Source organism: Gopherus evgoodei, chromosome 1 (genome assembly GCF_007399415.2).
Source record: "Gopherus evgoodei ecotype Sinaloan lineage chromosome 1, rGopEvg1_v1.p, whole genome shotgun sequence".
Lineage (NCBI taxonomy): Eukaryota > Metazoa > Chordata > Testudines > Testudinidae > Gopherus > Gopherus evgoodei.
The window spans coordinates 206968385-206985612 of record NC_044322.1 but is presented as its reverse complement, the minus strand read 5'-3'; the positions used below and the strand labels follow the sequence as shown (position 1 = coordinate 206985612).

General features: G+C 47.2%; 1 protein-coding gene across 1 annotated transcript in view; it reads right to left on the bottom strand.

Annotated features, from left to right (window-relative positions):
- Positions 1 to 17228, bottom strand: part of GAP43 (growth associated protein 43) — a 74379-nt gene that overhangs the window by 33980 nt on the left and 23171 nt on the right. The window contains exon 2 of the mRNA XM_030533421.1: positions 134 to 740. Coding sequence (XP_030389281.1) covers positions 134 to 740 — 607 coding nt within the window. The remainder of the gene's footprint in view (positions 1 to 133; positions 741 to 17228) is intronic.

Below are 17228 nucleotides of genomic sequence, written 5' to 3'. Positions count from 1 at the left end.
GTCATTGCCCACCTGTCTTCCTCACTTATTAACTTCTTACCACTCTATCTTTGACACTCCAGAGAACCACAGGGAGGCAAGGGGCATTTCACAGTTCATTTAGAGAAAGCCCTGCTCCTTGACATCCACTTACCTGTCTTCTCTTCGGTTTGGCTGCTCTCCGCCGTCTCCGTTTGTGCTATTGCCTTGGCAGTAGCATCCTCTGCAGCAGTGGTGGTGACAGCAGCAGGCACATCGGCTTGTTTAGGCTCCTCTTTGTCTTGGGCTTCGTCAGCCTTCAAGGATGGCGAGTTATCAGTGGAAGCTTTAGTGGCACTTTCCGTTTCGGTGGCAGTAGGAGCGGGCTTGTCCTCTGAGGAGGAGGCGGGAGTGGCTGCTTGCGGAGCTGGCTGCTCTGAGCCAGCATCAGCGGTGCCTTCCCCCTGCTTCTCCTCCGAGGGAGCGCTGCCATCTTTGCTGCCCTCTGCAGGTGGGACGCTGTCAGACGGAGCAGCTTCTGTGGCAGCAGGAGCGTCGCTCTCTTTGTTCTCTGCCACACCATCAGACGGGGCCTCATCCTTCTTCTCAGCAGCCTCAGCATCAGCTGCTTGGACATCTCCCTTCTTCTCCCCCTTGAGCTTTTTCCTTGTTATGTGTCCACGGAAGCTGGCCTGGATTTTGGTGGCTGCCTTATGAGCTTTATCTTCTGGTTTGATGCCATCTTGCTCAATCTTTTGGTCAACGTCATCGTTTTTTTCAACCTTTAAGGAGAAAGGGGGAGAAAGAAAGGAGTCAGATAAAGAATTTTACACATGCAGTGAAAGCTTGTTTCATTGATATCATCTCATCCACCCTTCTCTCAGCTGGGCAAGGCCTGTCAAGAGTCGAGCATGTGCTAGAGCAGCACCCTTATCTCCATGTGGCAAAACTACCACACTGTTGTTTATATGCATGTGTGTGTGTTATTTTGCATATTCACTTCATACAGCAAGTCAGATCCTGTCCTTCAATTTAGCAACTTCAGAGCAGATCCCAGAACAAAGTCGTTTTAACATTGTGGACTCAGGCTCACAAGGTTCTCCCCTACATAGGAAGTTTCTTCAGCGGTATCCAGCTAGGGCTGTGCAAAAATGTTTAATTCTTTTCTGTGGAAAATAGCCAATGAAATAAAATTGCATTTCCCTTGACATTTCCCCCCAAAATGTCCCCATTGTTTGATGGAATGATCTGAAACGAACATTCGTTTGGAACGGATTTGAAACCAATAAAAAATAATTTTGATTTGATTTGAAGTACCTTTTTTCTAGGGCTTACTTATTTATTTGGGTTTTTTCAGAAGGAGAAGAAAAACTTTCTTTTTGTTTATATTCAATTTGATTCAAACTGATTTTTTTCTTATTTTGAATCAGTTCACTGAAAAATCAGAAAATGTAAATCAATATGAAAATGTTTGTAAAACTGCAGGTATTGTTCAAAAAGTCATTTTTTCATTGAAAAACCTTTTTGATAAAAATGCAGTGACCAGTCCTATATATAACTCCTGCAGTGGCTCCAGAACCATCCCCCCCAACCTAAGCATAGGGGCATGGCCAGGAAAAAAGGGGTGTAGGGATATCCCAATACCCTGGCAATATCTGGCCACAACAGTGTCCCTTGGAGTTATGCAAAGGTGATTCAAAGCCACTTTTTCAGCCAATCAGCTGTACCTAGTGCTCTTTGGCTGCAGCGGAGGACCTGAGCTAACTTGTTTGCCTCTCTTTAATTTCATTTGATTTTTTTCCCCTCTTTAATTTGTGATATTTACCAGGTATTTGCTATCAGTTTAGAAATGTTGGTTCTCTATTTATTTTTACTGACTCTTCAAATCCACCACCCCTCCACCCTACAAAACCCAACCCACGCTGCTTTCGGGGTGGCTTTGTGTAAGACCTCGGTGCTAGTAGTGTTGAGTTTGGTGTCACTGGTGTCTTTTGCCTAGGAGGAATCCCACTGAAGGGTTATACTAAGGGATGCTCCACCTTGGATGACACACAAATACTCCCTCTCACACACATACTCACACAATATATGCCTCACAAATGCCCCATCTACAACCACTCTCTCTTGTCCCCAGTCTCATCTGGTTGTGCTTTCAAAGCCAGGTTCATTGAAAGGAAAATAAGTAGATAGTGATAAGTCATCCAGTGTTACTAGACAATTGGTATCTCTATTAATTCCCCATGAGCAGAGGGCCACATATACCATGTATGTCGTAATCCCTATGTTGAAGTCTTAAGCAGAAATACAATCCATACAGGCCTCATGCTGGTCTCATGCATCGAGGTAGATTTTACCCTTTAATGGCTCCTTTTACTCTATGATACGTACTGTACTTCTGATAATTTACCAGAGCTTGAGTAGGTGGCAGTTCAACTGCATATTGACAAGGGGATACTTTTCCATCAATATTCCAATCCAATAGCTATCAAAAGAGCTATTAAAGAGCAGAGGCAAGCTGGTAATGCAGTGGCTTCTATGCTGTCAATGCATGTCTTCAGACACCAGGGCCTGGGCTTCACTTAAAGCTTAGGTCAACATAGCTACAGAGCTCAGAAGTGTGAAAATTCCACATCCATGAGGGCCATCTGTGCCGACCGAAACCCCAGTGTAGCTGGAGCTAGGTCACCAGAAAGGGACATCAGTGCACAAGAACGAGCATGCAGACAGATTGCACCCACACGAATGTGTGAGAGTATGTATGGGGAGTGGCCACGCCCACATGAATATGTGACAGTGAGCAAAGGCTGAGCACATACATCAATGTCATCCACATCAATGTGAAAATGAGCATGAGAAGTGACCACGCCCACATCAATGTGAGAGACTAAGTGTGAGTACTGCCCATACAACATCACTGTGTCACAGCATCTGTCCACACCACAAACCCCTACAGCTGCACATTCTTCCATCAACCTAGCTGCATCGACAGGAAGTCGTTAGGTCAACCTAACTACATTGCACCAGACACGCAATTTTGCACAGCCCTGAGCAATGCAGCTAGGTTGACCTAAGTTTTAGATCGTCTGGAACTGACATGACTTAGATATTATCTTTCATTGGACCAACTTCTAATGGTGAGAGAAACAAGCTGTCAAGTCACACATAGCTTTTCTCTCTCACCAACAGCAGTTGGTCCAATAAAGAGATACCTCACCCACCTTGTCTCTCTTCAGTTTAGGTATAAACCAGGCCAGAGCAAGTGTGGGAAGTAACCATACCTGCACCAACATGTGCACGTGAGCATGGGGATGGACCACGCCTACATCAATGTCTGCGAGTGAGCATGGGGACTGACCACACCCAAATGGACATGTGCAGGTGAGCATGGGGACAGTCCACACCAATGTGTACAAGTGAGCATGGGGATGGACCACACCCACACCAATCTGAGCAGATGCAGTTGTGAATATTCACAGCCCATTTTTGCAGATCACAGAGCAGATGTGGATGTGGGTACAGGCTCTAACCATGTCCACATCAATGTGAAAATGAGGCTGGGACTGACCATGCCCACTCTAAATTGTGAACATGAATGTGGGAAATGACCACACCCACATCAACGTGTGATAGTAAGCACTGGGTGACCAGACCCATGCCAATGTATGAGAGTGAACACGGGGAGTAAACATGCTGACCCAAGGTGACTGCGAATGGGGACTGATCACACCCACATCAGTAAGTGTGTGCCTGGGGAGTAATCATGCCACATCATTATGATGGTGAAATTGGAAGCAACTGTACCCACATCTGTGTGTGCGAATGAGCATGGGGAGCAACCACATCCACAGCTAAGTCAATGAGCGAGCATGCAGACTGACTACCTGACTACTACATGTACCTCAGAGTGAGTGAGGGGACTGACCCCAACCCCTATCCATGTGTAAGAATAGTGTGAGGACTCACCACACCCACATCAGTTTGTGAGCAGGAGTAAGCATGTTCATATCAATGTGTGAGAGTGAGAATTTGGCGTAACCACTTGCACGCTAACCTGAGCATGGTCTGACCACACCCACAGCAACGAGTGAGCATGGGGAGTAACCCACACCCACAGCATGTGAGTGAGCAGGGGGACTTGCCATGCTCACATCAATGTGAGAGTCAATGAGGGGATGGACTGTGCTCACATCAGTGTGTGAGGGTGACCACGCCCACATCAGTGAGTGCGAGTGAGCATGGGGACTGACCACGCTCACATCCATATGTGAGAGAGAGCCAGAGGATGGAAGACACCCTGTGAACATGTGAGTTTGCATAAGGCATGATCACACCTATATCCCTCAGAGTGAGCATGAGGGTTCACCATCTCCAATCGATATGAGAGTGACTGTGGGGTGTGACTATGCCCCAAGAATCTAGTGAATGGGTGCAACCATGCCCATTGCATAGAAAGGGGGTGAATTTACGTTTACTAATGTTTCCAGAATGCATTAAGTGCCTCAGATGCAAAGTGCTACAGCACTGCAAACTTTCAGCAAGCAGTAAGGCCGGCCTGCCGGGTGACATGGTGTCAACAGGACCATGGAGTCTATGAGCCTGTTAACATGTTATGCCAGCTACTGCATAACAAAGTGCCTGCATTTGCAAAGCTGCCTGTGTCCATGTGTTAGTAGATACCTAGGGTCATACCTTTCAGCCCTATTTAAGTCTCCCATTGGGCACAAAGGGGTTTTAAAGCTTCCTCAGTCTGGGAAAAACCTCAGCTGGTGTCAAGCCATCTCATCCCCACACAGGCGCACTAGGGGCAGGAAGGCACAAAGGCACCACACAGTGTTCCAGCCAATGGAGAGGTCTCTGTGTGTGACCACTCCAGGATGTGTCAAGACTAGGAAACATGTCAGCTCCCTGATAGCCCCAGTATCAGGGGAATGGGAGGGTGGCTTAAGGCCAGCTGCATCGAACATAACCACAACACAGTTAAGGATCTAGCTCCAAGCATCTAGCTGCTCCCACACTCATCAGAGAAGGTGATGGAAACATCAACCCTCAGATAAAAGGGACACACACAGAGGAAAGGGTTAATTAATGTGCTCCTGTCCTCTGACCAACATATTACACGGGCCCTGCATAGAGTACTGAATCCATTTCCCACCATTCACTCAGCCTTTCCCACCCCAGACACCCCCAGGTAACCATCGTCATCGCACACACAGAAGGTAGCGTGTGCCATGTGTTCAGTATTTGCCAAGCTCTATTAACCAGAAATTTACAATATGCAACCCCCACTAATGCAATTACATTAACTGTCTCGCTTGTCAGCAGTCCTAGCTAAGGTCATGGAGACTGACCTCTCCTCTCGCCCCCCAAAAGAGAGTCCCTCCAAGTCAGTGGTTGAGCCTTATCTGCAGGGCTTGCCTCGCTGCTGACCATGCTGTATCTGCCCTTTGGCTAAAAAGTGAACTCTAGTTCAGAGCCTGGCCTGCCTCACCAGCACTTAAAGTGTAAACTGCTGTCATGATGACATCACACTCTTAGCCCTGCTGTGATTACATCATTTCCCCATTGCCTTGATTTGCTCGCAGACACATTGTGTAACATAGACATGCTTTTGGGATCATTTCATATGTGAAATGAAAGGAGGTCTTTGGCAGAGAGTGGGAGGAGGTAAAGCACGGGAAGGATTTCAGGTCAGTGTGTGGGGAGGGGAATCCAATAATAATAATAATAATAATAATTAGACCACTTCCAGCTCAGGAGTACAGTGATTCAAACATAGCTAGAACCACTCAATAATAAGTGTTGCATTTCTATAACATCTGCCCCAGAAACCATTGAGGAATAACATGTTACATTTCAATACCAGCTTTCCTCCTGGAGCATGCCCAAGTACTTCACAAACCATGTATGTGCCGCACTGTTGGAATGCAGCCACTTCTGGGGTGGAACACAGCTGCTAACCGGTGCACATGTCATGCTGCATATACCACTGGGGTAGGGAGGCATTTTGGCCAAGGAAAACCTCTGCTGTCAGGAAAACAGGCATTGCATCTTCATCATTGAGTTTTACACACACTGCAAACAATACCTTACTTACGAAGGTTGGGTCAGAAATAATCCATACACAGTGAACAGCCCAGAACGCAATTTATCTTCCCTGGAAGAATGAAGAGGTGAGTCAGTCTTTCCAGGACATGAACATGGTTCTGAGGTATCCCAATGGAAAAGGGAAATCTATCTATGTGTCTGTCTACACTCATGATATTTGAGTGCTATTTTAATGGCTTCTTATTTACTGTTATTAATAATAATTATTATTTGTACAGTGACAGCGTCTACACTCATGATATTTGAGTGCTATTTTAATGGCTTCTTATTTACTGTTATTAATAATAATTATTATTTGTACAGTGACAGCGCCTAGACACTCCAGTCAGGAATCAGAGTCCAACAGTCCTAGGTGCTGCACATATGCTTACGTACAGATTGAATTCTGTATAGACAATATGGAAACCAACCAACTGTGCAAGTTATGCACTGACATCATCATTCTGCACAGAGTAGATGTTCTCTGTATTGTACATGGTGCGTCGAACCCTATACATTACCGTGATGGAAAGTCAGTAATACTGACCAATCCATTGACAGTAACTGAAGACAGTGAGACTTTGGCACGAATAAGATGTGCAGGATTTTGAAAGCTCTTTGTGAAACACACAGCTAAGCAGCTTTGTCTCTATCTACACAGCACAGAATCTGCCTTCTGTACAGAGACATGATCTTGTTCCGCATCTCTGTCTGACACATCCCAAGCTCACATGATAGGCTTCCCTTTTCAGGCAGGCAGCTCCTGTCAGAGTTTCCTTCTCAGAGGTAGCTGGGGAGCAGGAAGCAAGAAGATAAATTATCCCAACATAGGAGGAGTGTCGATCAGCTGGCAAGAGCCAGCAGCGTGAAGAATTCCAGGCATGCAAAATACATTGGCCCTTGACCCCAGTGAGGTTTCCCCTCTCACTCACAGAGCTGACTTGGCCACTACCACCAAAAACTTGTAGAGGGGGGCAAATTATTGCTAGGGATGGAGAAGGTGCCACCAGACCTTCCAGCCCCATTTAAATGTCCCATACTCTGTCACCAGAGGAGGCATATGACAGGGAGCCCATCGCTCCATTTTTTAAGACCATTGACTGATTTGCTTCTGCTCCATTTTGTGACACTCCAGAACCCCCTCTGCTGCACACTGGGAGGGCCTGCCTCTCTACCTCTCCCACCAGAGTCCCCTCTACCCCACACTAGCTTGCAAGGGACTGTGTCCCTACTTGTCACTCCCAGAGACAACTCTGGTACACACCCAGAGGCATTACTCTCCCTTTCCTTTCCTTTTTGTCCTTGGACTGTATGCATTAAAGCTAGGATTCCTAGCTCCCTGGTCTCTGGATTCACGATGTATTACCCAGAAGTTCTGGGTTTATTTAGCTTTCAAGTATTATCAGAAGAGAAAGCAACACACATTAAAAGGACTAGAGTCTGTACCCATGGAAAGGCTGGCAGAGGCTGATGGCTGGCATCGCTTCTGCAAGTTGGGAGAGGGTGTCCCTCATTTTACCCTCCCCTCCTCCATACTCTCTTTCCCTTGCCAAAGATACAGAGCCCTAATGTGAACGAGGAATCTTCCTCATTCTGTCCTTGTCTCTCCTCTGCACTGGGATATTCTGGGGACTCCTCTCATTGATCTGGATGGATGCCATTTAGAAAGCTAGTCCAGGGACAGCTGTTTGCCTGTGGTATTTGGAGGACTCCCAAGGGCAGCTCCCTCAGAGTTTTCCATGTGCCCTACTCCTGACTACAGCACACAGTAAGGTAAGCCTTGGTGCCATTAGAGACACTCCCTCAAGGTGAGTGATTTTCCTTTGTCTCTCTTGTTTGTAGTCAAGTCAGCCATTTCTCCTTCATTGCCTCCCCATTCTTGTCCAGCCACTGGGATAAGCCCATAACTCTTACATACCTACTCACTCTGGTTTCCTTCCCAACTCTCCATCTTCCTTTCCTCTTGGGAGCCAAACACATACCTCCTGACCTCTGACTTGAAGGATAAAGGGACTCAATGAATTGCAGACCAAGGGGGGGAGGCATTAGTGGTGCCTCAAAAGGTAGATGAGCTGGCGCCTGAGTGTAAGGGCAGAAAGGAAGGAGCTGCATTATGGGAAAAGCAAGAGAGTTTGTCTGAGACCTGGCAGCTGAGGAGAGAAGCACATAAGAAAAGACTGCACCAGCTGTCTCCGCAGAAGGAGCGAAGCGTGAATGCATGAGAGATAGAAAAGACTTTTGCACCTTCTGAAGTGAGGAAGCAATTTAGCACTGAGAACAGCTTTGCTTAGCCCAGTTAAATGGTGTGAAGACACCAGGATAGAGGATTGCCCCTCCCTGCTCAACCTGTCTGCAGTGTGAGGAAACAAGAACATGATTCCTTTTTCCAGACTGAGTATTGCTGTTATGGTCAAAACATAATTTAGAGAGGGAAAAGACCTGTTAGTTCATCTAGCTCACCTCCCCACGGGCCAGTGACAGATAGTTCTCTATTGTATATTGAACAGGATAGTGTCCCATCTAGCTTCAAATGCCCCAAGCAAAGAGGCTTCCATCCCTTCCCCTGGAAGACTTTTCTACAGCCTAATGGATCTCATGGTTAGAACGTTCTTCCTCTCTTTTCTGGTGCCCAGAATGGAGTGTATGAGTGATAGATAGATAGATAGATAGATAGATAGATAGATAGATAGATAGATAGATAGATAGATAGAGTAGGGTTGCCAACTGGGGGGGGCTGGGGTACAGGAGCAGTTGGGGGCTCTGGGAAGGAGTTTGGGTGCAGGAGGGGGCTCAGGGCTAGGCAGGGGATTGGGGTGTGGGAGACAGTGCAGGGTGCAGGTTCCAGCTAGAAGGTGTTTACCCTTGGGTGGCTCCCAGAAGCAACCAGCATGTCCAGCTCCTAGGCTCAGGGATAGCTAGGTGGCCCTGTGTGCTGCCCCTGCCTGCAGCACTGCCTCCGCAGCTCCCATTGGCCACAGTTCCTGGCCAATGGGAGCTGCAGAGCCAGCACTCAGGGCAGGGACAACACATGGAGACCCCCTGGCCGCCCCTGTGCTTAGAAGCCCAAGATGCCGGCTACTTGTGAGAGCTGCACGGAGCCAGGGCAGATAGGGAGCCTGCCTTAGCCCCACTGCGCCACCGACCATACTTTGGCCTATTAAAATCTCCTGGATTGCCTTTAATAGTCACCAGGAGATTGAGACCAATTCTGGGAGACTCCCGGCCAATCTGGGAAGGTGGGCAACCCTGATTAGATTAGATAGATAGATAGATAGATAGATAGATAGATAGATAGATAGATAGATAGATAGATAGATAGATAGATAGATAGATAGGAGTGTTCACACTCCTTTAATATTTGTAGATTATCATGTTCTCTCTCTGTCCATTACCTACTGCAGCTTGACATATTTATCTTCTTAATCACTCCCAAATCAGTCCCACCAACCCCTTCATCCATTTTCTTTCTCTCCTCTGAATTCCTTTCAGTTTGTTAGTATTTCTGTAATATGGTGGTCAAATGTTATATCCTCCCATGTCAAGACCCCTAGCGCCTCGTTGGGTAAATGAAGAAAGGCATCTAAATATGCCAAGCTGAACTGATTATCAGGGCTAGATGAAAATTTTTTTTTGAAACAGTTTGACAGAAAATTGGGTTACCAGATAAACAAAAATTTTCATAGAAAGTGTCTGTTTTGCTGGACAATTTTCAATTTTTTGCTGGAAAACCATAAGCCTGAACTCTTCAGTTTTTGGGGTGGAAATATTTCAATTTACAGCAGTTTTTGGCTAGTTTTTTTGTTATTTTATTTTATTTTCAGCAGCTTTTAGCCAAAAAAAAATTGATTTCAATTAAACATTGTTTTTTTGTTTTTCTTTTCATTTTCATCAAAATCTCCTGGGTTTTTGTTTCCACTTTCCACCTGGCTTTCCTGACCTTATTTAAAGTACTGCCAATACCAGAGACTGTGTGCATGCTTCCGATTGGGTAAAACACAGGACAGTGGTTGTTAGAATGCCCAAGAAATCACATGTGGGTTGCTCACTATGGGACACTTGCACCCTCACATAGGACGGAATAGAATGGATTGCATGGTGCAATGGCATAAAATGCCCAAGCCAAAAGTGTGCATGACCATGTCGGCAGACCTGAAGAAGAACTCGGTGTACATTTGAAAGCATGTCTCTCTCACCAACAGAAGTTGGTTCAATAAAAGATATTACCTCACCTATCTTGTCCCTTCATGCATTTTCATTATGCAACTGAAAACAATTTGGCGTCAGAATAAGGAAGGGATTAAACACCAGCGCTCTCAGTCTGCGTCTTGTTTAGGCCTTAAATTGCCTCAGATGGTCCTGCATTGAGGAAGGCCAGCTCACTGGATGCTGAGAATCCTAAATGTACTTTGTGCCCTTCCCCTCACAAGCTGAGTGATAAGTGGAATTTCAGATGACTTCAGCTGAAGATAGGCTGTGACCAAATCCGGGATTTTAAAACCACTAGACTTTGTTGAAATTAGGAGCCAGATCCAAACGCTGTGGCTTGGGCCTATAGAGTTTCCAGTGGTTCAGAGCAGAGACCATGTTCTTCTATGTGTTTATATAGTTCTTAGCGCATTCAGGCCCTTTTTTGCTGCCACAGTATAAATGATTATTAATAACCCCGAACCATAAATCCCTGCAGACTCTGGCAGTTCTGGCCTGCATTTTACTTTTGTAAGGAAACTCAAAATTCAGTGACTTTATCTAGTTTTGGGTCTCACTATGGAGGCTCCACACAAACGAGATTGTGTGATTCTCATTTCCAGCAGTTCAGAACTACTGTTCCCATGAGATCTGGGCATCCCTGCTTCCAGCTTCAGCCAAGACCAAGGGCCAGAGGACAGGTGCTAACCTATGACTAATGCTTCCTTCAGATATGGTGCAGCCAGTCCCTGAGGCTGAGCTTCCACGGAGGTGTTGTGACCTCTCCGGAACTCTTTTTAAAAAGGAGGCAATTTCTGTCCCACTTGCTTTCGCCCTTTCCCCTCTCTCTGAATGTACCACTGCATTCACAGCTTTGGAGAGGAAAGGCCTGCAGCGAACCCTCTGGTTCCTCAATCCTCTTTTTCAACTGCCCATTCACCCTGAACTTACTCGGATGCCCACTGCAGACAGTGAGATGTCACTGCGGTGAAACAGTTCAGCCTAATGATCACAGGGAGCTGAGCAGCTCCCAGCATCTTCCACACTTGGCAGTGTGAGCGTGGGGCTGTATTTGCTCTATTATTATTATTTTTTTAATTTATGTCATTGGAAATAGGGGCAATTATCTTCCCACAAAGCGTTTACAGGTTCGTGAAAATCAAACAAACATCCCAAGCAATTAGGGAAAGCGAAGAGCGGATTAATTCCCAGTGGTTTGGAAAACAGCTAGAGAGCAGGCGCCGCCAATGCAGCTGGTTCTCCGCTCCTGCCGCAGCACCAGCCGCCACCGCTGCCTGGGGAGAGTCTCCCCTCCCAGCACAGACACAGACAGGTGCCACACCCTTTCTGCCTTCTGTCTGGAGAAACCGCCATGAGCCAAGCTGAGACTGAAAGAAGATTAGAGTCACCCAGGCTGAAAACAGCAAGGGACAGAGCATGGACCAGGGACAGCTGGACAAGGAAGAGAGGGAGAGAAATGAAAAGGGAGAGCTGCAGGGGAAGAAGATAAGAAATGAGATGAGAGAAGGAAAAAGAGAAAAGGGCAGGAACAAAGGAATGAGAGACAATAATTAGAGGAGAAAAGGAGAGACAGGGATGGAGAGAGAGAAACTGGCCAAAATCAAGAGCCAGAATGGGAAACAGACAAAGAAAGAAGAGAAAGAGATAGGTTGAGAAAGGCACATGGAGAGACATAGAGTGAGAGACAGACAGCCAAAAGAGTAACTGATGCTTCTCTGACGTGTATGAGAGGGAGAGATGCCACAAAAAGGAGAGTGAATAGCTAGATAGGTTCAGCAGAAGCAGACCTGTGTGAACAGAAGACTATTGCTGCCGCAACTCAGGCACCACTTGCTGATCTTTCCGTGGCACGCCCAGTGTCACTGCACTGAGCCCTGAACGCCATCTGCAATGCACTGGTTGCAGGGACCCCTGAATGAGCATTTCCCCAGCAACGGCAGGGCTATTCCTGCAAGCGTGGCTGGCGGCAGTGCCCCTCCAGGGAATTAGCCTTGTCAGGAAGGATATTGATTTGGCTACTGATGTGTTAATGTGTGGCAGCTTCGGGCATTTTTGCTCCCTTCCCTTCCCCACTTCAGACAATAGATATGGGTAGCAAACTGCACTAGTCAGACATAGGACTCTCTTCTTGGAAGACAGGGGAGAGGAAAAGAAGGCAGCCTGCTGTCCAGTGAAGCGAACTTAGAGCATCTATAAAATCTTTTCTATTCCAAGTTATCCCAAAGGGACAGCAATGCGCTAGATACAAGGAATGCCGGAAGAGTGTAGGAATATGTTGCAGCCATTGCACGCTCAGTAGTAGCTCTCACGCAGTCTGAGGCCATGTCTGCATTACCACTTTTGTCAGTATAACTTATGTCCCTCAGGGGTGTGGAAAAAACACACCCCAGTGCGACATAATTTACACCAACAGAAGTGCCAGTGTGGACAATGCTGTGTCCATGGGAGAGCTTCTCCCACCGACATAGCTACTGCCACTCGCGGAAGTGGTTTCATTCTGTCAATAGAAGAGCTCCCTCCTGCTGCCACAGAGTGGTTATACGAGAGATCTTACAGTGAGGGCTAGTGCAGCCACAGCCTCAGATGTTAGACCTTGCTCTGTAAAGGGAGAGGAGGGACTACTGGCCAGAGCAGCGGGTTTATTAACCCCTTTCTGTGCTCAGAGTATGCCAGGGGATCTTTGGAGAACATACCAGAAAGGAGCAAAGGGAAATGTCACGGTCTGTTTGCTTGGGAGGTATCTACTGAAATTCCCCATTCAATCCTTGGCCTTTCTCCCTCCTCTCGCTGAAGACTGTTAGCACCGCTGTGGGGTGGGCTGAAGCAGGATGGGCCACACTGACACATGGAACCCTGCAGCGACAGTCCCACTAGGAAGGTGGCCCCGCATTGAGAGCAGCAGTGAGAGTCATGAGACCTGAGTCCTATTCCCAGCTCTGCCACTGACGCCCGGTGGGGGCTTGGTCAAGACACTTCCCCTCTGTGTGTCTCAGTTTCTCCACTTGTAAAAAGGATATAGTGATACATACCTTTGTAAAGCATCTCGAGACCTATAGGTGAAAAGTGCTTTGCAATTGCAAAATATTATCATGAGTATATTATTATTACACAACTAGGGCATCAAACAGACCACGCTTCTCATGTGTCAGCTGAAGCCTGGTTGAGAGCAATTTCATGGTTACACAAGTATCTCCTGTGCATTGCTGTACTGCTGAACAAGACCACATCATTCTGACACACCAATAATGCAGGAAGAAACTCTGTGGTATCCATAACTGCCCTCCTTTCTGCTCCCGGGGCAAGGGATTATAATGACTTGGTGACATTTCTGTAATACTTTTCATCCCAAAGTGCTTTACAGACATTACAGATACAAAAACTGCCTCACCCATGCCTGAAATGCAGCCACTTCTGGGGTTAACCACGGCAGCTGCTTAGCAACCATACACCACAGTTTCAGACAGGACATGAAGAAGACCACTGCATCCAATTAAAATTGCAGGGGGAACTGAAAGAGGCAAACTGTAATTACTCAGACTGGGATTTGGCCAGGACACCAAGGTTACCATCTCTTTTCTTATAGGGGATCTTTAGTTATACTCGGTGAAAGAGCACAGTGCTCCAGCACTCTCTGGCACACAGGTGTCTGTACTGACTCAGAGAGAAAAGCACCATCCCCACACTGCAGCACCTAGGTACAACCTGCACATCTCCCATCCAAATACAGGCAGGGCCCAAGCCTGCTTAGCTTATGATAACCCCTCCCCAGATCTGACCCCCTTCATTCACTAGAAGATCACCCTCATTTTCTCTCTGAAAAGTTGATGTGCCTGTGCTTAGAGATCCTGCAGCAGATCCTGTTGGCCTTGCACCTATGGATTCCTGCTCCCTGAGGCACATGGCTCACACCCTTGATATAGACTCCAGCTCCCTACGGGGCCTGCCTGGCTCTTTTTGGCAGCCTCAGGGTATTGCAGGTGGGAGCAAGCCTCCCAGCCTGGGTAAACAGACTTGCATTCCTGGGGCTCGAGCTAGCATGCTAAAAATTGCTGTGTGGACGTTGTGGCTCAGGCTTGACGCCCTGGGTCTGAGCTAGGGTGTCCAGCTCAAGTCTCCTCCAGAGTCACAATGGCCACACAGCTATTTTTAGCTCGCTAGCTTGAGTGAAGCTAACACAAGGGTTGGGAGGCTCGCTCCCAGCTACTTTGCGGATATACGCTTTGAGCACAAGCTCTGCCTCCCTGCTGGTCGGAGCTGGCCTACCTGGCACAGCTTCTATCTCCTTGGGGCCTGGTTGGCCCAGTTGGCACCAGTTCTGGCCCCTGTGGACTAGGGGCTGGCCTTGTTGGTTCAGGCTCAGGATGCTGGTGCCAAAGTGGCGTCAAGAGCTTAGGTTCTGATTCCTGGGGACTGACAGGGCAGCTGGCATCCCTGGTTCATGCTCTGGCTCCTGGTGCCCAGCTGGCCCTGGACTGATACAGAGACGGGCTCCATGCTCACACATACTATTATGCATCTCGCTTGACCCAGCAGATCCCGACACTCTGGCTACGGAAGGCTTCCCCTGCAGGTGTCCAGACACGGTGGCAGAAAGGGCATTGATTCAACACGGCACTTGAATGAGGTCCCTGTGAGCAGGGAAGGCAGGACACAACCCTGTCTCGTGTATCTGACTTTTCCCCAGCAGCAGCACGTTTTGGATGCCACAGTCCCATATGCCACCATTTTTGTGAAATCACTCTCGGCCTACAGTTCTGAAGTTTTTAATTGCACATAGAGGGAAAATACACCCCCCCGTGCACACACACACACACACACACACACACACACACACACACACACACACACTATTACCTTCCCATCCCTCAACTCTGTCCAGGAAGTGAGGGAGGGCTGTACACCCAAAATAGCCTTTCTGCTTGGTCACCAGTGTGTGAGAGAAAGATGGGAGTAAAATCTACTCTAGATATCCAGGATATTAGATATTTAAGTGATAATGGCTCCTGGTCCCTAGCTGTGACACAATAATTCTCTCACTGGAAAGCATAGCCCTGTAGAAGAGCCAAGAATAGGAGACTATGCTTTTTGCTAGCTCATTTCATGATCATGTGGCAAAGAGGGAGGCTCCCTGCTCCCAAGATATGCAGACACAAACCACTGCAATCTGCTTGGTAAGGCTCACCGGACAGGAGAACTGACGTTGAAAAGGTTTTTGAGTGGAGCCCACGCACCTTATGCACCAAAAGTTGTCCAAATAAAATGGAGACTTTAATTTGAGAAGCAGCTGTGTCCATGTGCTACTGGAGAGTCAGGGCCAAATTCAACACTGGCTGTTGTAAGTGGGTGCAGCTCCATTTATTTCAATGCCCTCTTTTTCCACTGGAGAGCATGTAGGTGCCTAGTGGCCAGTTGCTCCCACACAATTTGGAGAGGGCACAGCAATTCTCATCCCTTTGCTAATGGGGAGACACAAAGCACAAGCTAAATGAGCACCTCACCTACACAGCCTTGGCTCCACTAGCAGCAGATAGATAGCACAGGAGCATCCATGTCCTCTGCTCTCAGCACCTTCCCATCCCCACCAACCGCATCCTTGTGGCATTCCCCTTTGTGATGTCTGGCAATGTGGCAAATGACAGCAACTAGGGAAACCAATGAGAGGAAAACAGGAACAGCCGTCTGAGCAGAGGACAAACCTGTAGAGAAAAAGTCACTCAAATACCGTGGAGGTTAGTGCAGTAAGAGAAGCTATCAGAATAGAATAGAATAGAATAGAATAGAATAGAATAGACATACACCACATGACAGAAGCTGGCTGTTGGTTAAAATTAAGAAAGGAAACAAAACAAACACTGTTTATTAAATATTCCTCTTAATGGCAAAGGAGCGACGAGATCTAACCACAGGTGTCTGCATTTACACCACTAACACTAGAGGAACTCAGACAAAAATTCAGGGCTACATGCTCTCAAGAACTTTCCTGAAAGAACCAAGATGAGATCGAGTCAGGATGATGAGAACAAAACTGATTCTGCTAACTCTTCCTGCATTCTGCCACAGTTTAACCTGAAAACCGGAAGATCACACAACCAGTTTCTCCCTCCCAGCATTCAACAATCAGGACTGAGTATGGTTTCATAGTTATGGTAAAGAACTTGGAGTCACAAGATCAAGGCCAGTGGTTCTCAAGCTATTGTGCTGGTGACTCCTTTCACATAGCAAACCTCTGAGTACAACCCCGCCCTTATAAATTAAAAACACATTTTTATATATTTAACACCATTATAAATGCTGGAGGCAAAGTGGGGTTTGGGGTGGAGGCTGACAGCTTGTGACCCCCCATGTAATAACCTCATGACCCCCTGAGGGGTCCCAACCCCCAGTTTGAGAACCCCTGATCTAGGTTCTAATTCCTGGCTCTGCCATGGATATCCTGAGTGACCTTGACAGAGTCACTTTGCTCCTCTCTGCCTCTGCTGTCTCATCCTACCTCACAGTGGGACTCTAAAGCTAGACTCCTTAATGCTTGTGGAGGGGTTTTGAGATTCTTAAATGGAAGTTCTGTAGCAGGGCAAGGCAGAGTACAATACTCTCTGGCCCCTTTCCTGTATATCAGTGCATCAGGGTATGAAATCACTGAGAGGAGGCAGGTTTGTAAGATCTATGTCTCTAGTAAGGACTTTAGTGAGGTGGCATTGTTTTATTTTATCCCTTCCAAAGAATCCATCACAGGTTACCCAAGAGAACCAGGGCTTGATTTTCTGTTGTCCCTTAGCTAGTTTATGCTGCTCTAGTGCTTTAAAGGGACCATGAAATGGATGAACCTGGCTACCTACTGCAGGGGTAATCCCTGAGGGCAGAGAACCAGTGTGACAATGTTATGCCACGCCCCTCTCATAGCCCTTTACGTAGAGGGGATGGCCAGAGGAAAGTGGGCGTTGGCCCGAGTACAGCAGAGCTCTGTCTATTCTTGGCTGCTG